Raw genomic sequence first — 23274 nt, forward strand, 5'->3', positions numbered from 1 at the left:
ATTACCTGATTCAGACTGGAGAAATAAAAAGCTCAAAAGATGGTTAAAAGTAATAGTGTCACGATGCCTCAGGGCGAATCAGTTCCATAATGCAACCACAGGAGGGCACTCTTCAATCTATTACTGGATGAAATCTTGTTACTGCACTGAAAAGGAAACCAAAATCAAGTCTCCCTCCACCTCTGTTGATGATTTGAAACTTACCACTCAACTGTGCGGAGTGGAAAACATCAGCAGGAGGAGGAAATGTTATTTCATTCATATCTTTTTTGGGATGTTATTGGTCACTGTGACAAAATCAGAATGTATCTTTAAAAGAGGCGACTGATCAACTAAAAAAAAGGTGATAATTTATTGTCATTGTCAACACGAGCATTTCATTTTACTTCCTTTCACATGGCTCCCACTGACTTCGATGCGTTCCTTCCACATCGACAAGTGCATTTTTTCAGACTATTACAGCATGTTTAAAAAAATGCAAACAGGCTTTCACCCTCTGCAGCCAATGTTTTTGTTGAACTGCAGCCACCCCAGACACAATCACCTGCATACCACAAATTCCTCTGGAGGTTCAGGGCAGCCTGGACAAAAGGCCTCTCTTTCTTTCTCTTTCTACAATAACTATCTGACACGCACTCTCAAACTGATGCTCGAGAGCAAAATGTATAGTTCTGTGCTGTCATATCGATGTGTAACTTTCAGTGTAGCCATATCTATGCAGCTTCTGCTGGTGATACATCCTGGAATGGATTCCATTGGCCATATATGGGCAGAGGGAAGCAGCGATGACGCAACCCTCGCTGCTGTTACTTTAAATGGCTTCAGGAAACAAGGGCTCCCACTGGCGTCATGGGTTTTCCTCTGCATGTGCCACAGGAGCAGGATGTGCTTAATATGGGCATCTGTCTGTTAACCTACACCTCCCCCTTCTCTTTTTTTCTTCAAAAGGAAGCAACACACTGGGGGGATGGGTGAGACAGGAGCTCAGAGACAGTACTGCCTTCTTCACTGTTCCAGATAACTAGAGCAGTGGCATGTATTCTCCCCTGGTGTGAGAAAGACTAAACACAGACAGAAATAACTTTCACAGATTAGACTTCTCCTGCTGCAGGGTTGACTCATCAAACACATACATTATGGTCGATTTAAAACGTGTTAATCATTCTGAAACGTGTCCTTAAACGTTTAGAGATGCCTGACATGTATTTTCACTATTTGAATTAGTTAAAAAGCAGGTCCTTAGCGTGCCTGATAAACATTATTTGCCTTGTCATACCGAGCCAAGAGTGTTCAATGCTCTTAAGACGGAATCGATGGTACTCTAACAACACAGTATGGCTTTGTTTGCATGCAACACAAATGACTTGCATGTGACTGGGCTGACTCCATTTAAAGCTGCACCAAGAGTCTGAACATAAAAATGCACACAGCTTGAACCCCATTCATTATTTTGGTTCATCGTTCATGGAGGTGGTGGGCTACATTAACAAATCTGAACGGCTAAATGCAAAACTGTGCCCCTGAGAAGTTGCACTGCACTGTCTGATTCGGCGTTGGATATTAAAGCAGCAGTCAAACACATTTACAAAAGTACAGCCAGGACCAGAGTGAGGATCTGTAGCCGATATCCGATGCAAGGACAGACAAATGCATGCCTGACCTAGCTTTGGAAAAGTACTGTGAGGTGGGAGGAACTGCTGGTCCAAAGTCCAGAGCTGTCAACATGTGGTAACCTGTTTATGTAACCTAAAAACTATAGAAATGACATTTACAGGCAGGTTGATGGTATTTTCTTGAGGGAGTTAGCTGATAAAATATAGCCAGATAAATCATAAAATGCCATAATACATGGCTCTTGGGTATGATAAAATAATGTAATAAAAATGTGCTTAAGAGATTGTCTGGGTCTCTGTGCAGCAATCCAGCAGCTCTTATTGAAGAATTAAATGACCACCACCAACTTCTTTTTCTTCTAATGTTATATATTGTGCAAATAAGACAGTTTTGGAGCTGTTGTGAGGTTAGATTTCAGTGCTTCCTCCTCTTCATTGTAGGATTGATGGTGAAAAAGCCTATTTCCCAAACTGTTATACACTTCATGTCCAGTAAATGTCATGTATCTCCAAATGTGGTGGTTTGTGATAAACTGAAGGATGACGTGTTTGATGGGTTGGAAAAATGTTCTCCTCTTTCTGAAGCTAAATTAAGGAAAAAGTTCACCCAAAAATGAAAATCCCAAATTGATTTGGAGAGACATTATTTACACCCACTATAAGCCAAACTCTTTACCGTAGCTGCCAAAGCTAAAAGCATCTGAAGTGGGTGCATGAACATGGCCGCGCGTCGTGGGTGTAAATAACATCTTTTCAAATCAAATTGGGATTGTGGGCCCTCAATTATGCCACGCTACCTGTATGGAGTCATTTTATGTTGGTTTCTACTATTGTTTAGGAGAATGCCCCAACGCTATGTGTTTGCCATGACGCTCAAGAAATGTTTTGAGGTGTTTGGACTACGCAACTTAACCTGACCTTCCATCAGCATGGGGCTGATTAGTTAGTGACTGAATTTTCATGAACTTTTCCTTTAAGTATTTAACCCCTGTTAATTGGATTAGCTGGAATAGCTGCTTTTTTTTTTAGAGTGATTCTACAAATATGATGATCCTGGACAATATGATGCATCTCCATAGATTAAACTACCCAACAGCATATAAAGTAGTTAAAGGTGCACTATGTAGTTTTGGGGAAGACATTTGATTCAAAAGAGAAAGATCTTCATTGACTGATTTATCTCATACCTAAACAAACTAAATAAACAAACTCTTTTTGTTTTCATGACTGAATAAACAGAATAAACAAACTGACCTTAAAGGACAACACAATTTCATACTGTTTTACCTTGTTTATATGTGGCGGACCCTGCCACCTTTCAAGCTTCAAACCGTGTTCTGGGGACCTTATTTTCCTCTGAGAACAGCTTGTTTATTCACTTATGGAAAAGATACATATTTCTGAGTTTGTATTATTACCTCATAAATATTGTAAATATTAAAATTCTGAGTTTGAATTTCTCCTCCAAAACTACACAGGGCCCCTTTAAATCAGCTCGACCTTAAACATATACAGCAAAAAAAATGCAGCATACACATTTATGCATTAATCCATAACATAATAATACGACAATAACAGGGAACATTTTACTGCAGAATAAGTGCTTTTACTTTTCATACTTATGGTAGACTTTGCTGATAATACCCTGATACGTGCAGTGGAGTATTTTCACATTGTGGTACTTGTACTTAGAGAATGTGAATACCTCATCCACCCCTGGTATGTGCACAGTTATGTCCCTGCTGATTGAAATAACCACAGCTGCCTCACCAGTTGTTGCAGGGCTGTTTCAGTTAGCAGACTGTGTATGAGGCCAGTGGGCGGGGCGCCTTCATATGACGTGTCTGAGCGAGTGACGTCAACGAGGTGATAAGTACTGGTCCTGCACCCCGGGCCGGACTGTGTTGTGTCTCTGTGTGAAGTCAGAGGGGACGGACTGAATCTACAAACCTTCTCACCCTCTGGTTGTTTGTCCGGGACTAGTTTCAAAACAAGCAGTGACATGGAGGTCAGCAACGAGGCCAAGAGGATCATGGTCGTGGCTTTGGGGAAACTGTACAGCTCTCGCACCCAGCGAGGGGGTCTCCGCCTCCACCGGAGCCTCCTCCTGACTCTGGTGATGAAATCCGCCCGGGACATGTACCATGCGGCCCAGTCGACGGCAGAAACACAGGACTGTGAACCACAAAACTCCACTGCCGAGAACACCACGGAGCCCGCCACCGGAGAGCCTCGGACTTTACCCCGAGAGGAGGCCGTGTGCTCCCCCTCGGAGCTGCTCACCGGCGCGGAGAACAAGGAGAACCAGTGCCCGAGCAGCCCGGCTCAACACTCGAGGAAAAGGCGGGGCAAAGCGGCCGCGGAGCCGGACTTTCTGCCGTGCAAGAAGGCAAAACTTGAGCAGGCGAGTTCCCCTCAACAGCTCATTGTGAGCGCCGTCTTGATAGACTATGTGAACTGCAGCAGTGAGCTGGGAGCACCCCCAGCCTCCATGCCTCTACACAGAGCCATTGCAGCGTGTTGAAACACTGCGCTGGTTAAAGGCGATAAACTTTTTCGACGCGGCCTGGGAGCCTGAACGCACCTCAAAGCCGCCCCCTTCAAGGGTGATTTGGGACTAAGACCCTGGACAGTGCTGTCCACAAGCCCCAAACACGACTCTGAACAAGCCGGGGCAGGTTTTTTTAGGAGTGTGTCGTAACCCCGATGACTTTTGGCCTACATGTTGGCTTCAGCTCAGGGACTGACTGACTCCAGCCGGCCAGAGGCGGAACTGAAGGAGTCGCTTCATGTGGATGAGCTGCTTTCACGAACATTTCACACAAGTTTGTTTGAGGAGATCGACTCAACAAAATATGACATTGTATGTTTGTGTGAGCGCTGACGGGAGATGAGAAGTGTTGTGATGAATTCAAGTGTAAAAACATCCAACGAATACAACTACCTCAGTATTTATTAAACACTTTTGTACTTCATCTGGAGTGGTGTGTGCTTTTTAACAAGGAGAGAGGAAAGCTGGGATGTAATTATGAGGGCTATGTGTGATGTCTTAGTCATGATACTGAAAAGAAACATGCCTTTTGATTTCATGAAAGTTGTTGTGAAATGGTGGGGGTGTGTGTGTGACAGGAAACTGGCTTGGGTGTGAAGAAGTTGTGCCTCCTTCCCCCACAACTTCACACCCCCACACACTGATTTGCAGAACAAAAGCAGGGACAATTCAGGAGATTGCAGTCTAAAGTGAGGGGGGGAGGCTGTAAAGCCATTGACTGGCCGTATACTGGGAACAATCAGGGTCCACAGGCTCTTCAGTTGTTTCACTTGTGGCCTCAATATTGTAATGACATTAGTCATTGGTTCAGGTCCAGTAGGCAGGGGGCAAAAGGTTAGGTTAAAAATTCAAAGTGTGGGTCATAACAGTGCAACAGAGTGAGACGGGAGTGAAGTTGAATCTTTAAATCCAGTAACTTCAAAACTCATTCAATCCACAGGTTAATTGATTGGCATTTTTAGAATGGGCTACGTGTAAAGACAATAAGAGCTTTTATTTGGTTTTATATCAAACTAGGCCGTGGAGGTGGTGCAGCAGGGACACACCAGTGTAGGACGGAGAGGAGGTGGTGGGGGTTGACCCAGGAAAACAGAGGAAGGAATGTGGGGGGAAGTGCCTGTGTGGGGCCCCAACTGTGCTGCTTATTCATCTGGCTGAAACCAGAGCACCCTGTCTGTGTACACACAGGACAGGGAGGGAGGGGAGGGTGACCGGAACCGTCTGGACATGCCTGTGAAAATACACATGCCACACACATTTTTACAAACGCGCACACTTGTTCGCCTTCTTGTGTGAGTGTATTGCGCTCACTCAAAACACTTTCATTCCTTTTTTAGTTTTGCTGTCTCTCACACACGCTCAGTGTGAGTGAATATGCTGACACATCCACGCCCTCTGCATGACTAAGTATATATTATATACTGTACATTTCAAACCTGCTATCACAGAAACCGAGCGAGAAAGAATTGTAATGCACATGAGGTGAAGCCACTCAGAGCAACTGCTGTCATTTTACATCGCCGTCCCCTCGTCAGCCCAATGGGTTTAATTTAATGGCGCACTAATGCATCTTTGTATACAAACGATGGGTCAAATATTTGAAAGGTGGTGCTCACAGTGACCGACTCACACAGAACTATACAAGGTTGATCATGGTGAATTTCCATCATCAAAACTTTAAAAAGCATGCAAGGGGAAGTGATTTCAGTGTGTTTTAGTGCCATTTTAAGACTTTTGAAGCATATTTTGATGGTTATTATGGTATTATGAATCACAGTTATTTTGGCTAGGATTATTTTTGACATGAAATTTTCATTTCGCCCATGCATACAGAGAATTATCATCCAATTCGACGGTGTGTCTCACAGGACTGCAGAGAGTTTTCTACAGCTTATTGGTTTTGCAGCCTTCAACTGTAATCTTTAGTGCAGTCTCACAACTGTCATCAACCCCTTTATCCAGTCACAACAGGCAGCTGTTTTTAGCAAACTCCATCTGCCCAGCGCCAAACGGCAGACAGACGAAGTTGGAGAACACAGTGGGGCATTTAGCATCTATGTGGAGTCACATTTCCATTTGGAGCGGGTCAAACAGAGCTAAAACATTCTCCAGCTGAACAGAAATACAACTCCAAGAGAATGATACCACTGCTGTCTGCGGGATGTGTAGTCAGCTGTATGTTTACTCATACAACCACTTTAAAGGGTGATAATATGCTCGTGTTGATTTTGAAGCTTGATCTACTGTCCTCAAGGTGCCCAAAAATATCCATCAAGTTTTGAACCCCATTAACACCATGAAGCAGATTTTTGTGTTGACCCTCGTTTTTTTGACTCAGGCATGTGGGGATACACTGATATGTTTTTTTTTCTGGGCTGATACTGATTATTGGTAATCAAACAGACAGGTAACTAAAACTTGTAATTGATTTCCAGTTAAAATGAAAATGTAAGTGTCAAAATTTTGAATAACCAGTGATGGAATGTAACTCAAAACAAATTCACTCAAGGAATGTACTTACAATTTTGAGATATCTGTACTTTAACTAAGTACAAGTAGCAAATGTTGTACTTTTAACTCCACTACATTTAGATTTAGAAGATTTTCCACATGTTCCAATAATCGGTCAATCATCTTGCTGCCAATGGTTCACACTATTCCACTGATTGACAGGCGGTGGCAATGCACATTCAAGCATTCATACACTGAGGTTTGGTGAGTAGCAAACACAAACGTTTTCCCGCCAATCCTCTGGAACCACAGAAAAGAAAGCAGCACTCCATATACGGTTGATAGCACCGCTGAACATGCAAACTGTCGCAGATGGCTTGAATGACCTGCCTGCCTCCTGTGTAGAAGCACGATAAAATGCAGAATTTAACTGCACCACAGCTGCTGGGATGGACAACAAGGTCAGCAACGCCTGTAATTCGTTACGAGTGTCGAATTAACTCCCGGTAGTCAAGGCTAATAGATTAATACGGGCTAAAGTAGTGTGTTTTCTTTTGGAAAAGTGTCACATGATGTTGTATTGTCGTGACTTATAAGACCCAATCAGAAAGGGGCTCTGCGTCATCACTTCCAAAAGTCACCTTTTATGGGTCCTAAAACGTTGGAGTGGTGTGGACACCAGGTGCAAACATACCAAAAGTTAGGCGTTTTAAACTGAAAACATATCAGTGTGGATGTCGCCTGAATTTAAACGTAACATTCGTTTGTTTGCATCCACAGGACACCCTCGAGCCAAAAATATGAGCCACACACACACACAACACACAACCTCACAGGTAAAAAGACTGAAGCAATAATGTGGACAAGAAATGAGGCAGCGCGGTGTGCATTCTCTCTGGATTTTATTCTTTAGGAAGAGTTCTGTTTGGAATTACAAAATGCACTGGTAGAAATAGCGGTGAGACAGGTTGAGAGTGCGACAGATAAGAGTGTGAAAGAGACAGAGTTAGAGAGAGAGAAAAAAGAGGGAGTGAGTGAGAGATCAAAGGTTCCACAGCCAGTTATAATGAGCACATCATCAGACTTGGCCAGCTCCTGCACCCCCTGACCCCCACAAAAAGTAGAAGGGAGAACACACCGTCTTCTGAACTGTACTTTCTTTTCTTTGTATATATATATTTTTTTCATTAAAAACAGTTCTTTTTTCGTGGTGTCCTGAACATGGTCGTGTTGTGCCTCAACCCCATGAAACAGAAGGAAACAAACGAGACTGACTCTCACCAAAGTCTCTTTTGTGTTTTTTATTCTTTAGACATTTTTTTTTGTTGTAATTTTTAACCTTTTTTGTTCTCAAAAATAGAAGGAAAAAAGGAAACGTTGCTTTTTAAAAACATCTATCTATTTATATATCTTTTTTAATTCCTCTGAATTCATTAATCTGCTTTTTCTTTTATGTCCTGAAGATGACTGTTAACCCACGGTGTGGCATGCACATAGCACATGCATTTCTGGAACTAGATATTTTTTCCTTTTTTTAAAATCTTTTGTACTTAAAAAAACTTTTTTTTTTTTCTCAGTAGCGGCTTTACATTGCTTTTTGAAGACTTTGTGTGGTTAATCAGCGTGTTAGTGGATTTCACTGCAGCATAGACACAAAGATGGATGGTGAATGTTTGGGGGACTTTGCATGTTTCATTCAGGGGGATACTGACATCACACACACACACACACGCAAACACACATATGCACGCACAAACACACAGTCGAAGATCGTTTTTATAATGATTTGACCGAAACATCTTAAGATCTCAAAAGGATTTCTGGAGACAAAGAATAAAAAGCAAAGCGAGCACAAAAACAAAACACCAAAACTGATCAGAAACGCACTCATCCATGTACATACACACAGCCAGGCAAAAACCCACTTACACACACACACACACACACACACACACACACACACACACACACACACACACACCACAACCAGGAGCTACATACCTAGTGTGCTTTCTGATTTTAAGTGTAGTGATGTGAAAAAATACTTGTCTGTGACATTCCACTGAGGTTGGAAAGACACTAATAGGCAGTTATTTTTCTTTTCTAGTTTTTTTTCGGTGCATTCTCTGGTCAACATGTGATAGGCCTCCAGGTAAAACGCAGGTCAAAGAAATAAAAATGATAACAATGTTGGGGCTGACAGTGGTGTGTGTTAACAAGTGTTAGTTTGAGGCACACAGAGAAACACACAGAAAGAAATCAAAGATATACAAGAGTGATACACACAGAACATAGATGTTTTCCAGGACCGTGACGAGGCCCAGTCATCTTTTCTCCAGCCCGTCTGAACTGTTGTGACCGTGCTGTTCAGTCGCCTGTGTTTACACAGACCAGGTGGTCTACAAGTGAGAGAATGAGCTACTCTTGGTGAACTGATGCTGTATAACAACTCTGAATCAGAAGTGAAGTAAAGGGAGAGGTACAAAAACTACAGGGACACTGTTAGTCATACAGCGCCACCAGAAGGTCACAAGTGGTGGTGGAACTCTGCTCTTTCTGCAGGAGAGGAGACTCGTCCGCTTAATGCAGAAACCTGGGTGGAACCGCTGTGTTTAACCAATATTGAATCAATCATATTTCAATCACAGTCACCCACCGTCTACATTCTTTAGCTTTGACTCATGTTTGCCCTCCTGCAGACTCATTCTCCCACAATGCAACTGTGGGCTAGAGCTCCACCTCAGGGTTGGAAAAATGATTAGCTGAGCTCAAACTCAAACAAACAGACAGAACATAATTTATAAACACCAGATATGGAGAATCTGTCTCATTATCACGATCATCATGATCATTAGAAGTTATTATATTAATCTGTTTATCCATTATTACACTCAAGAACAAAGAAAACAAAGATGAAGAGTTTCTCTCCTTTCTCCAGCTTTCTATTGGTCTCTTTCTCTCAGGTGTCTCTGTTTTAACCCCCAAACCCTGGAAGACTTTGAGATGTTACTGATTTGTCGAACGTATTCATTCACCAATATGGACACCGCATCTATCATATCTTTACCCTGCTTCCCAGTGTATCATTTAGGAATATCACCATAGTTACAAAAAGTTACTTCCACAGAAAAATATGTGCAATTCCAGTTGTATCAGTGGCAGGCATCTGGCACAGAACATACAGACAAGCAAGCAAAAAGTAATCATTTCTTCCTTTTAGATTAAGATACAGTAATTATCCAATCTCCCTATAGCCTTCTGTCACGTTAGTGTAAATGAAGGTACAGAGAGAGGAATGTCATACAGAGAAGAGAGAGAAAGAGAAACAGAAATCCATTTTTACTAAAAAAAGAGAGAAACCCTAAAGACCACAACAGAAATGACAGAGTAAAGTTTCCCCCCGCATACAGTAGATTCTCATTGTTGCTATTATTATCATTTTTTTTTTTTGTATCATTCATGCAGGACTCCACAGGGTGTACAACTCCGCAAGTCTAAAAAACGAAGCTGTGTGGGGTGCAACAGAAGATTCAAGCTTCAATGTTTTGAAGAAGTAGAAGAGGAGGAGGAGGAAGAAGAAGCAGGAATAGAAGAAGAAATACTGCAGAAAACAGTTATTGGTTTGCTTGTTTTTTTTTTGTTTCTGAAACCCAGCTCCACTTTTTTTTGTTTTTCTTCTCTCGTAGGTCTTATGTTGAGGTTGGTTAAATTGTTTGTTCCTGGGAGGAGGGTGTTCTCCGGGGATATGGGGTAAACATCCCCAGCACACCCATCCTGTCCTCTAGACTTTCACTGAGGGACTTGTCAACCCCGTGCAACAATCCCCAACTCTCCCACCCACTTAGCCATCTCACCTCATACAGGCGGAGGGCTCATTGTCAGTTTTGTTCTTATTTAAAAACACAGATGATAAAACTCATCAATATTCAACTGGTGGCTGGGAGGGTTGGATTTGATTCTTTTTGCAGCCAACTTAACTGAAGTTAGCTTCGAGAAGCAAAAGAAAAAAAAAAAACAGTGGTCGTTCTTTTGTCTCTGACTGTAAAGTGTCTTTTGTCGAGTCGCAACTCTTGACATCTTGTAAGTGGCTGTAGCTCATTGCCAGAGGCATAATTTAAGACACACAAAGACTAGTGTCCATCACCCCTCCTGCTTGCATCCTTAAAATCTGCAGTTTGAGGTTGGTCTTATTTGGCATCAAGAGATGAATGCAACAACAATGCAAGCAGAACATGGAGGTGGTTTGTTATCTCCCCGTACACCACTTGTTTCTCCAGATCCTGACTCAGCATTCTTGTTTCATCCCTTCATCCTGACACCCGTCCCTTCATCTAGCAGACTGTCTCTGGGACATGCCAAGCAGTGAAGGAGAGGAAAAAATTGAACAGACGAGAAAGAAAGAATCGCGGTTTCCCTTGGCAGTCAGTGCTCTAGTTCAGAGCTTCCTATCTTCATCTCTGGTCCATCTATCAATTCTTTTTCCTCCTTACGCCCCTCCCCCATCCCCAGAGGCTAGCACCAGTCGTCGTCCTCCGTCTCGCAGTAGGGTTCGTGCAGGCCCTTGCGAGGACCCCTAGGATGCCCAGCTGGAGGGGGTACCTTTTGAGGCCCAGTATGTGGGGGTCCATGGAGATGTGTGGAAGGTGATGAAGAGCGGTAGCCATTGGGTAGGCGGCGCTGGGCAGCAGGCTGCATCTGGCCCTGTATAGGCCCGGTCAGGGCGGTGGTGGGTGGGGGCGCATGGTGGGCAGTCCTAGGTGAGGTGCGACTGGGCTGTTGGTGAGGTGGTGGATGAGGGTGGGGGTTGTTTACAGGGTGTGGCTGGGGTGGGGGCAGGGGATGGGGGTTATGTGGCTGTGGTTGTGGAGGGGGCGGCAGTGGGTGGTTGACCAGGGCATGAGGGTGGGGGTTGCCACCCGGCATGGGGCTCTGCTCATAGGCAGGTGGTTCATGGTGGGGCTCATAGTTGTGGTACTCCTGGTTGTAGAAGCAGCCATCCCCTTCCATGGAGCCACCTCCTCCACCTATGTCTCCCCAGCGAGGCGGGGGATGATGACCCTGGCGGGGTGGGCCATGGTGGGCAAGTGGGAGGCCAGCGGGGGGAGGACCCTGACCTTGGGGAGGCTCAGGAGAAAAGTGGCGGGGGGCTGGGGCTGGGGGTCGGCCCTGTGGCCCCCCAGGTGGTGTGGGCATGGCCTTACGGACTACAGGGGAGTAGGTGACATGGGGCCGGGGTGTTGCGGGGGTCTGAGGCAACTGTCGACGGCCTCGACGTGGAGTACTGGTCCCCGAGGTTGAGGGGACAGGACTTCCGCTGACCGAACTACTGCCCTACACAAAAAGTGAAATAAAGCAAATAAAAAGAACGAACCACAAATTCAACGACAGAACATGTAGAATAAAGAAGAAGATGGGAAAGATAGAGTATAAAACAAATACAGAGGGAAAGAAAGAATGCAGGAGAGAGAGGCGGAAAGAAAGCAAGAGAGTCCAGATAGAAAAGCAAGAAAAGACAAGAACAAGAACCACAGCAACAATAAGAGTAAAAGCACCAGTCATAATGTACGTGGAGTGGAGGAGAGAAAGGCAGAAATGAAAGGCATCAAAAAGTAACAGAGCAGAGGATGTGGATAAAAAAGATGAGATTCCAAACAGCACCATACATAGAGAAGCAACATGTCACGCAGATGAGAGAAAAAAAAAAGACGACAGGAGAAAAGAAGGGTAAAGGGTTGATTTCCGGAGCAACAAATGTGGTACAGGGTAAATATGGTGACTAAACATACATAAAATGTGTTTGGTTTTAAATTATTGGGAGGGAGCCGTGTGACACATCGATCAGCCACAACATTAACAGGTGAAGTGAATGACATAGATCATTTCATTACAGTGCAATGTTCTGCTGGGAAACCTTGGGTCCTGGCATTCATATGTAGGCCACTTGACGTGCACAATCCAACCAAACACTGCAGCAGACTAAGTACACCCCTTCATGGCAATGGCACTCCACAATGGCCACTGCTATTGGAGTACCATTTCCAAGTCTGGGCCAGATCCAGCCCACCAGAGTAGAATAACTGTGGCCCAGATTTGGGGCTGCTCTGGTTTATTCGGTTTGCTCTTGGCTGACATCTGCTTGTAGCTCAGATACGGCAAACGGAAGCCGACTGTCCAAGTGCCGTTGAAACAATTTTGCTATCTGGGTTGCCATGAGGAGGTGTACTTCGAATGCAATGGTGTTTGGATGTGTGGTGCGTCTCTAGTGGCATCCATATGAATGCCAGGACCCAAGGTTTCCCAGAAGAACATTGGTTTGCAACAAGATGATCAATGTTATTCACCATACCTGTCAGTCCTTTGGATGTTTTGGCTGATCGGTGTATGTGTGCAACATATTTTTTTATAACATAAAGACAAAAATTCTTCCCCAATTTATCTTCCTTTGCAAAACCATTCAAGTGACAATATAAAACTTCACTGCATAAGGTTGAATGATGTGCATCACAGAAGTTTTTTCAGCAAAGGTAGATCAGAGATTCTTTTTGTTTCCTATTTTATTAGGAAGTCTAAAATGTAGTAGGTTAAGTGTTTGGAAAAGGATGCTATAAAAGGAAAGGCAGTGGGGGGGGACAGTCCAAAAACATTTAGGCAGGGCAGGTAGGGGGCAGCAGTCAGGTACTCAAATATACATTTAAATGCATATTTGTTTGTCGCTGGAACAGTGACTTGATAACAGTGACTTCATTAACAAACATTTACTTGTATTCGCATGATTATACCCACAGTAATGAATATGTTTGTGTGCATGTAGTCAAACATATACATATATGAATGTACATAAAGGGCTCATACTCTCGATGCCGTTTTCAACAAAACTCTGTGTTGTTAATGACAACAACACATCTTGGCCTCTAATTTGAGGGCAGTCTAAAATAGAAGCGTGGTCCTGTAATAACACAAGATGTTTCTTTGTCACTCTCTTTATTAAATCAAAACTTTCATGTCAACACTGAGTTAATGCTACTTTTCCCTGTCCTATTCAGAGGTTTTCAGAAGAGATCTGATTGACAGTCGGTGTTCACAGGTGGTAATTTGCTCATTCAATTAAACACATCAGAGGAACTTTTATTGCAAAACCACATCAGATGCCCACCACGGCATAATTGGGTGATTGTACCAGTTAATCAAACTAGAGGCCCATGTGTTATACTTTCAGCATAACAGTAAGCATGTGTTTATTTATCTGCATTTTGTACTAGAAAGCTCCAAACCTGGACGCACTACATGCACACAGGTACCCAGAAGCCCACCTGTCTGTGCGTCAAGCACTCCCGACCCTCGCTGGGCGATCTCGACCAGCGCCGGTCTCTTTCTCTCTCCCTCTCCCGGTCGTGATCCCTCTCCCGGTCGTGATCCCTCTCCCGGTCGTGATCCCTCTCCCGGTCATGATCCCTGTCACGGGAGTGCCTGTGTCCATATTCGCCCCCTCGCTCTGCTACATAGCGTTCCTTGTCCACGGAGCCATGGTGGTGGTGATGGTGGCGGTGGTGCTTACGGTCCTTGGACCGGCCGCGATCTCTGTCACGATCCTTGTCTTTGGATGTGAGGTCGCCTGACTGGGTGGTTGTGCTTAGGTCTGTGCCCAGGCCTGATGGTGGAGTTTATTGGAGATATTATTGACATTAAGTGAGGTGAAAACACTAAATATTGTAAATGCATTACGTAACAATATGACATCACGCTTCAACAACACTAAGAAGCAGAGATGGGACCAAGTCTTTGTTTTGCAAATCACAAATAAGACTCCTTAGAGTCCTTTGTTATAATGTATCTTCTACATTGTGCAACTGTGTTACTAATTAATCTGACAAACACTTTATTGCTTTCTGTACCTATGATTGGGTCTTGCCCACCTGTATCAGCCTCCGTGTAGCGACAGAGGGACCTCTCAGATGCTCGGTGGCCCCGGTCTTTTCGCCGGTGTCCATGTCTGGAAGATCTCCCCTCTTCAGGTATCACCCGATCCATGTTGTAGTCGTCTGGCCCTCCTTTGTCTCTGTGGCCGCGCCCAGACCGGCTGTGGCCCAGCGACGAGGCAGAGCGTTTCATGGGGCTGCTGTCATTGATGGTCTGAGAGAGAAAGAGATACCACCAAGAAGGCAGGGAGGGAGAAAAGAGAGAGATGCAGTCGATTCCTTTGATTGTTGTGTTGGTGTTTTCTGTGAGCTATTGGGTAAGAGGCACTGCGTATGTGTGTGTTTGTATGCATGTGTGAATGGGGTCATGTTTCTTGAACTCGAATGATGAAAGCCCACCCACCTGCCTCCAACATTCCCATCCCCAAAAAATCATACACCCCCACATTAGTAAAAATGTCCCAATCATGCTTCTTCAAAAATATACACACTGTATACAGTTAATAGGGCAGGGGTCGGCAAAAAGCAGCCCATGGGCCAAATGTGGCCCTCCAACACAATTGTTTGCTCCCTACAAAAATAATCAGCATTTTTCAAGTCCACTGTGGACAGACAGAACAATATACAGTATATATCCTGTATAAATAGAAAATCATCCCTCGTTTTGCACCAGGCTGCTAAACAGGTAAATGAACAGTTCCTGGTGTAGAAATGAAATCTAATGACATTGCCAGATAAATTTAACAGATGGCTACTAAAAACACTTTTTGAATTAACATATAATAACGTTGTTAAATAAAATACACGTTTATTTCATCACCATTAAATAATCATGGCAGGATTATATTCTTTACAAATCCTGTGTAAAACATAAATAAAACTGAATGTGATAATTTGCTAACTTTTCTTTTTATACTCGATAAAAAAACAGTGCAGAGAAAATTAAGTGAATGCTCAAAGCTTGGCTACTCCTAGCCAATGAGTGGACTGTAACGCCAACCCAACAGTGTTATGAATCTCTTATGTTTCCAATTCACACCATTGTCACGAGTCTTCACTACACCTGTCCTCGTCCCCCAATAAAAAGCATGGAGGAAAACTGCCGCAGGGCTGAAACTACATTGATTGCCGACCCCTGATACAGAGGACTTAAAAAAAAGATACATAAAAGGTAAAAAGAAATTAAATAAAAGAGATGATGGCAAACAGCCATGCCTTCCATGCTTCTGTAACTTGCTTTGTTAAAGGGGGATAGAAGGGTCAGTATGACTTGCAACCGTCCTCCATCCTCACCACCCATGAACCCCTGAACATGGCACATTCCAGGCTGCACAAAACTCCTCTATTTCTGCTCTGTTTCAGCGTGCTTTCTTCCAGCCATGCAGGTACATAGGGGTTGTCCTGAGTCCTCTACCCACATGAGAACTTCCACCTGCAGTGCTGAGGCCTCATGCTCTGAGGCGGGACAGCAGGACAGAGCCTATGGGGCCACGAGTTGCTGACCTGGACATGTTAACCGTATCAGGCTATTTCAGTGCTAGATCCTTTTTGGCAGCTGAGCGGGCCAGTTTCTTGTGTATTAGACAAATCAACTGACAAATGACAGATTGCCAGATTATCTGGCCTCAGAGGAGTAGCACTGAGAATCCTAACCACATATCCATTCACACGCACACATACCCATTATGCTCTCATTGTTAATCACACACACAGGCACACACACATAAACGCATTTCAACAAATTTCTTGCAGGGCTCAAGACTAACGATGTCCTGGGTGGCTACTCAGCGCAAGACCTATGAAAATCTGGCGTGGTGAAATCTGATAAGGCTCTGTAAACTCACTATTGATGGGGGATGCGCTATATTCTTTCCCCAATAATGCTAGGCTACCTTGTGAACAACAAATGCATGTTGAAATCGCATGAGGGGAGATATTTGGTTGTGTCGAGCTAACAGAACTAATGGAGCTAACAGCTAATGGAGCTAATATTGCTAATGGAGAAAATAAGGCAAATGGAGCTAACAGTTAACGGAGCTAATAGAGCTAGCGGCTAATGGAGCTAATAAAGCTAATAGAGATAATAAAATAAAGTAAATAAATAAAGGAAATTGAGCTAACAGCTAATAGTGCTCATGAAGCTTACAGCTAATAGACCTAATGGAGCAAATAGAGCTAATGGATCCAACAGCTAATGGAGCTAACAGCTAATGGAGCTAATAGCTACTGGGGCTAATATAGATAATGGAGCTAATAGAGCTGCATAAGCTAATAGAGCTTCTGCACAGAAGCTAATAGAGCTACAGAAGCTAACAGCAGGACTGAGTTTCTGTTCAGAACAACATGGCGTTGAACAGAGAGCTGCAGTTTAATTTGACAAGTTTCCAGTAAAATAAATGTACTAAAGTATTTCAACTCAGTTCAGTTTGGAGGTTGGTAAAAGTACTTTGAATGCTAATACTTCTAACTGACAACTATAGATGATAATAAAAAAATGAAAGACTAAATTACCAACATTTTGATTTTGGGACGGTTTACATTGAATTCGGGATGCTAAAATTGTTATTTGGGATGGTTCCAGGACGGTGGTGATAAAAGTTAGTCTGGAGCCCTGATTTCTTGCATGCAGGTGGGTAGGTTGGAATGGAGACTCAGACACGGACGGGAAAACATTGACAACATCATTATAGACGAGCACACAGGCATGAGGAAATGGAGCGACAAAGCACTAGCAGCAGCAGCAGCAGCTGAGAGAGAGAGAGAAAGAGAGACAGACAGAGAGGCCACGAGACAGTGTGGCAAGAGTGTTGAGAATGACAGGGGACGTGCAAGAGTTCAGCCCAATTCCAAACCCACTACGTTAGAGAAGTAGCTAAGGATGCTGGGATTTGTTTTGAAAGTTGGGCTAGGATATGATCTGGTCATCATGCCCAAAAAACAACAAAAAAAATTGTCCAAATAAGTTTAAAAGAAACCCCTGCCATGATAAGGACACGACATGGGGACATGACGGATAAGAAAAAAAATGTCAAGAGTGTGTGAGAGTGAAAGGGATAGAGAGAGAGAGAGAGAGACGAGACAGGGAAGACAGGGTACATACACTTAGGGTACTGCCACGTTGTTTCCCTCTCCTCCGCTGCTGTATGAGCACAGAGAAGACACACACAGAGCCACAAAATACACCAAAGGTGTGGTCACACACGGAGCAGAAAGGGAGAGAAGTAAGGGAGACATCAGGGATGGATTGATACACAGTGCAAGAGAAAAGGGGGTACAGAGGGGTACGGGTCAAAACCAAAGAGTGTCAGGTGGAGGATCAACCCAAAAAGAGATGAGGTGCCACAGTGGAGAGAGAGAGACAGAGAGAGAAGGAGGGACAGAGAAAGAGAGTCTGATTAGACACCGAAGCAGCAGTGAAGGTGGAAGAGAGACACTTACCACAGACACTGGGTGGTGTGCGCCAAAACAGGGTTATACAGTATAGACAAGTTCACCATGAAAATGCTCAATCAACGGCACCACGGTCACAACAGCAATGGCGACAATCGGCAAAATACACATACAAATGGATATGCATAGTCACACACACACACACACACACACACACATACACGCACACACACATTAACACACAGACAGACAGACAGTTACATTCAGACAACAGAGTGACAGAAACAGTGTGAGTTTCAGGGCACAGAGGACAGTGAGAGCACAGAAAAAAATGCAGAGCACACACACCCACGAACACACACATCAGTAACACACACACACACACACACACACACACACACACACACACACACACACACACACACACACACACACATCTGTAATACACAATTTTGTGCAGGTCCCAGTCCTGGTTGAAAAAAACCAAGCCCCCGAAATTCAAAAAGAATTCAGCATAGTCAAAAACCTCTGATAGGAAGGAAGACACAGTTTAGTACAAAAACAACAGCAAAAGATAAATAAATCTTGACAAAAGAAGAGGAAATAATGGAGGGCAGAGAAGTGTGTAATCTGTATGTATGTGTGCACATTTGTATTTATAAGTATGTTGTGTGCATATGACAACCAGAGCACTCACCGGGATATGAAACAATAGAAAATGGATGAGTGTGTTTTGGATGGAAACGGGAGGACCAACACGGTTAAAAACCTGCATGCAGGTGGAAGGATGAGAGGAAGAGCAGAAGACAACAGTAGAAGAAGAGAGGAGGAGCAGAAGGTCTGACCTTGCCTTGCTGTGGTCCTCTTGAATTCAAGATTGGAGGGTCAACATTTCAGCAAAACATTTCAATGTTTTCGCCAGAAATATTGTCATGATTGGATATCTTGTTTACTCGTCGTTCTTGGCTTACCTACGAAAATTTCTACCTTTACGAGTGGCGATATGCTTTTGCAAATGTGGCCTTCGTAAACGTCCATCTCCAACATGGATTTGAGTAACCACAGCAATACATCTTTGAGCAACAAGTCAGACCTTTGAGAATATGATCCTTTCGAACAAAAGGAGATGAGGAACAGAGAAAATGGGGGAAATAGAGAGAGAGTGGAAAAGGTGAGAATGCTGCTCACTTGGTTGTCGCCTGGGAGGCGGGGCATGGAAGCGGCCCTGCCATGGCCTTCCATTGGTGGAAAGTGCTCAGTATCCGAGTAACCATCCTGCCCCATCTCTCTCATCTCTACCGTCTGTAAACAGAGCAGGAGAGCAGGAGATGGTGTGACGGCTGCCATGAAAACTGACAGGGAGTAGGGGGATAGGTGGGAGAGTTTGTTATCCAAAGAAAGCAGAGAACTGAGGGTCTCAGAGAGGGAAAAGTAGTCAGTGGGAGAATTTGGTGAGTGTGTGTGTGAAGAGGGACTTTACCTTTCTTTCTTTATTGTTTTAGTTTTCGATGACTTGCGATGAATGAAAAACAAAGGAATCGGGTGTTTGGGTCTTAAGTGGATAAGATCGTGAATATACTCCAAATAAAATCTCATTTTGTGTCTGCAGTCAAAAATGGAGCTGCAAGCAAATGCAAAGACTCTTTGTTTAACGGCATCTGCGCCAAATGGAGGAGCTTGTGAGTCACAGCCGGACTGAATTTGAGGGGAAGCGCCATAACACACAAGCGATCAGATGATGTTGGCCAGGTGCAGGCACTGATACACTGTAGGCACTAAATTAAAAAAAATAATACATATTTTGTGAAATGGAGAAGTGGAGCTGAATTTGGCAGCTGGTGGCCTGGCCTTATCCCCCTTAGCTACTGTCATGAACATGAACGAGTCTGAATGTTTAAGACATTATGACAATGTCATTAAGTGTCATTGGGTCACATTTAATGCCGAGTTGACATTGTTTAACAGCCTTGACGTACCAAACTGACACCAAAGAACTAGCTGCAGTGAAGGCTGACTGTTACGTCGCCTCACGTCTCCTGTGCCTCAGACGAGATGCTCCCTGAGAGCCCTGACGATGCCTTACGGCCGACTGTCGGTCTGGTGGGCCTGAACATGACTTGTCATAAACATGTCACAGCAGGACTGATTATCAAACTTAAAGAAAGCGTTACGTTAAACTGTTATGTGTTGTTGGTTTTGTCACTGGCTGTCATGACACCATGAAAATGATGTCATGAATATTGTTCTCGACCTCAGCTACAATGGTACAAAGTGTCATTTAGTGTTTTACACTGTCAAATGCTTTTGTAACAGTGTTAAAAATAACCAGTGGATACAGCCAGACATGTCACCAGGACAGACAGCATCTGGCTCTGATGGAGACTAGCTGGATGACAAGGAATAACAGTACCAAAGTGGCTTTCTTGCTGGGTTTGGCTCAATAGGAGCGCTAGCTCCGCAGCTAACCAAACTGACTAGGTAAAGGCAGCTAGTTACAGTTAGCAGCAGTTTGCAGTTCGCTTACTTTAGCAACAAGTAAAACTCCATACATCACCTTGGTTCTTCCCTGTTGTCAAAATAGACAAAAGATTTAATGATATCTTAATGACAAGTCAGATTTGTACCACTTTACTTGACATTTTAATAACAAGTCCAAATAACGCAACTATGTTGAGGTCAAGAAAAATATACATAACACAGTTATACTGGTCTCATCCAAAGTCCAAACTAACCACATAAGGCCGTTTAATGTAGTGCTAGCACATAAAGCGAAATTGTTTCATTTGATCACTGGGCCTGCTATGACATGTTTATGGTTATGTTGTCTTGGTTAATTTCAGGTTGTCACAATTGCCTTCAAAGTGACAGGATGACACTTGGCGACAACAGTCATAAACATTCATGAAGTCTCATTATGTTCACGATACACCTATAATACCATGTCAGACTTATACACACCCCTTCAAATAAAGTGTTATCGCCACACCGAAGTTTAGGGTTTCAATTATTAGCTGAGATGGAGTGCCAGCTATTTCATCATGTAAATTTAAATTAATCTTATAAAGACAAGACAAACCAATAAATTAAATGAAATAATAACTAATAAATTACTGTATGTTACGCTAGAAAAGTGCCAAACCCCTCATAGCATGTGCTTGCAGCTTATTGACTCTGCACATACATTCTGGTCGTTTGTTTCCTGTAAAGGCATTTGCTGTCTAATATCACATGTTGTTGTTGATGATTGCATTTGCCTTGAATCTAACTAATGTGGGTTATCATTCAAAATAGTTTGAATGACGCCAACAGCCACTCTCTTCTATCCAACTACTGAGTTTAAACTTCTCCGGACCTCTGTTGAATTGATATGGAGAAGCGGCTATGTTACAGGGCTGACTGGTACGGAGACCTGTCAGGCCCTCCAGGAGGTCTACAAGCAGAGAGGTTTAACGGTATGAGGACAGAGACATGAACCACTCTGAAGACAAAGGCAAGATAGACTCTGAATGAAATGATGAGGGAAAAATTCAGTAAGATGAGAAGAGACAGGTTTGAGAGATGGAACTAATCAAAGGAAGGTTAACGCAACGTGTCAGTGCTGACTGAAGAACAGAGGCGCAGTAAGAGCGATCGCAGGAAGTAAAAATGAACTGCTGAGCAGAAATTATAAAGGCAACAAGGCAGTTAAGATTGGACTGTACATTTGTGCCAAGATGGCTGCAGATTATAAACAGTATCTAAGGAGAACGTTGGCTATTTTCAAGGTAGCACAAGTTTAAGAAAATATTGATGATACTGATTGGACTGCAGTGTTAAACATGAAACAAGAAGCAAGTCAAGCCCTGATCAACAATAGGTAGCTGTATTCTCTACTTCACCCTCAGTTATAATGAAGGGAACACAAACCTTTAGGGGTTATGAATAAGGGTGACACTGCTTTCCACGGAGATGGATTTGCAAGATCATAGTTCAGTTTACCATTTAAGTATCCTCAATGGTTCTTTGGGAGTTCACTTGGTAGCAATGACATGAAAGTAAAAAACAAATGCTGAATGGATCGAGCGTTTGTTCACACAAACTTGCTGTGCAGTCTGTTCAATGTGTGTTTGTGCTGTTAAGTGTGTGGTCCTCGGTGTGTGTGTGTTTGTGTGTGACCTCTCTACCTGAGAGTTGCTCATGCTTCCCAGGCCATCCTCAGGGTGTCCCTCAGGACTCCAGCTGCCGACCTTCTGCGACATCTCCTGAGCACGAGCCGTCACCCATGAATGGCTCTCTGGAATCCCACCCTCCACTGGCCTATCACACACACGCACAGTGTCACAGACACACCTTCCTTAACTGCTTTCGACAAACCCACCTCATGTAATGTAATGCCAACAACATCCAACTCACAGGCTGTTCTCAGTCGTCTCAGGTGGAGGGAGGGCATTTTTAAGTCCTGGATCCCCGTCCTGGGCGGGGGAAGGTGGCTCCATCGGCTGAAACAGTAATGGCGTTCGATTCTGTGTGAGATATACAACATGGCCGTCGCCAGCTATCAGGCAGACTGACAGGGAAATGGAGGGAAAACGGGCAGAGCAGGTACAGTGGGCATGTAGAGAGGGGGCTGTCGGCTGAAGCGAGGCGAGGCAAAAGAGGTAATGGAAGAGGAATAAATGGACTTAAGAGTGCATTGTGGGACCTGGAAACCCTGTCCAGGACTTTAACCATTAGGAGTGAGGATCAAAAAGGAATGATCAGCAATCATTATGGGTTTCATCTCAGGCTAGATCTAAATACTGTAGTATTGATACAAAAAAAAAAGCAAACAAAGCAAATGGGCCTTGTTCATAGGAAGGATAGAGGACATGGCAGATAAGCATTGCAACAATCCTGTGGAGGGGAACATACAGCAGGTGAGATACAGGATGCAGGACAAAGGCTACATTCATTTTCATTCATTTAGTAGATTAGTCACCTACTTTTTAAGAGTGCTACCTTAAAACCTTTCACAATTTTGTTCCCTCTTCCTTTATTCAAACCCAAACCTCCTGTCTATCTGTGCAAGCACGGAATACAATGTACCGGTAAAGTACAATATGTAAAACATACTTCAAACTTTCTGATTGCTGCACTAATGACATTTTTATTGGATCGTGAAAAACTGCTGCCCCAGTCGAGACAGGCAGCAGTCTACAATGCGGCAGGAGGACTGAGAGAGATGATGTAGAGTATGAAAGTATAGAACAATGGGAGTGTGGCCAGAGGAAGGAGGAGTTTCCCTGGTAGTGGTGCATGAGAAAGCAAAAAAATAAGGTGAAGGAGGTTCGCTGATGACACGTTTGACACGTGCACTGATAAATCAGCTTGATGA

General features: G+C 43.7%; 2 protein-coding genes across 2 annotated transcripts in view; one reads left to right on the top strand and one right to left on the bottom strand.

Moving 5' to 3' along the window:
* The first annotated feature begins 3539 nt into the window (after positions 1-3539).
* Positions 3540-4588, top strand: ier2a (immediate early response 2a). Its single transcript, XM_073494372.1, has one exon. It carries the CDS (start codon positions 3616-3618, stop codon positions 4135-4137), a length of 522 nt encoding a protein of 173 aa, XP_073350473.1. The 5' UTR covers positions 3540-3615; the 3' UTR covers positions 4138-4588.
* Positions 4589-11127: 6539 nt separating this feature from the next.
* Positions 11128-23274, bottom strand: part of cacna1aa (calcium channel, voltage-dependent, P/Q type, alpha 1A subunit, a) — an 82299-nt gene continuing 70152 nt past the window's right edge. Inside the window, exons 45-50 of the mRNA XM_073493878.1 lie at positions 22314-22423; positions 22085-22217; positions 19110-19223; positions 14529-14745; positions 13926-14251; positions 11128-11946 (exon numbers count right to left, since the gene is read on the bottom strand). Coding sequence (XP_073349979.1) covers positions 11128-11946; positions 13926-14251; positions 14529-14745; positions 19110-19223; positions 22085-22217; positions 22314-22423 — 1719 coding nt within the window. The remainder of the gene's footprint in view (positions 11947-13925; positions 14252-14528; positions 14746-19109; positions 19224-22084; positions 22218-22313; positions 22424-23274) is intronic.

Source organism: Pagrus major, chromosome 23, assembly GCF_040436345.1.
Source record: "Pagrus major chromosome 23, Pma_NU_1.0".
NCBI classification, from domain to species: Eukaryota; Metazoa; Chordata; class Actinopteri; order Spariformes; family Sparidae; genus Pagrus; species Pagrus major.

What these genes read in the sequence shown, in the direction of transcription:
- ier2a (XM_073494372.1), top strand. Translation starts at nt 3,616, where the DNA reads ATGGAGGTCAGCAACGAGGCCAAGAGGATCATGGTCGTGGCTTTGGGG.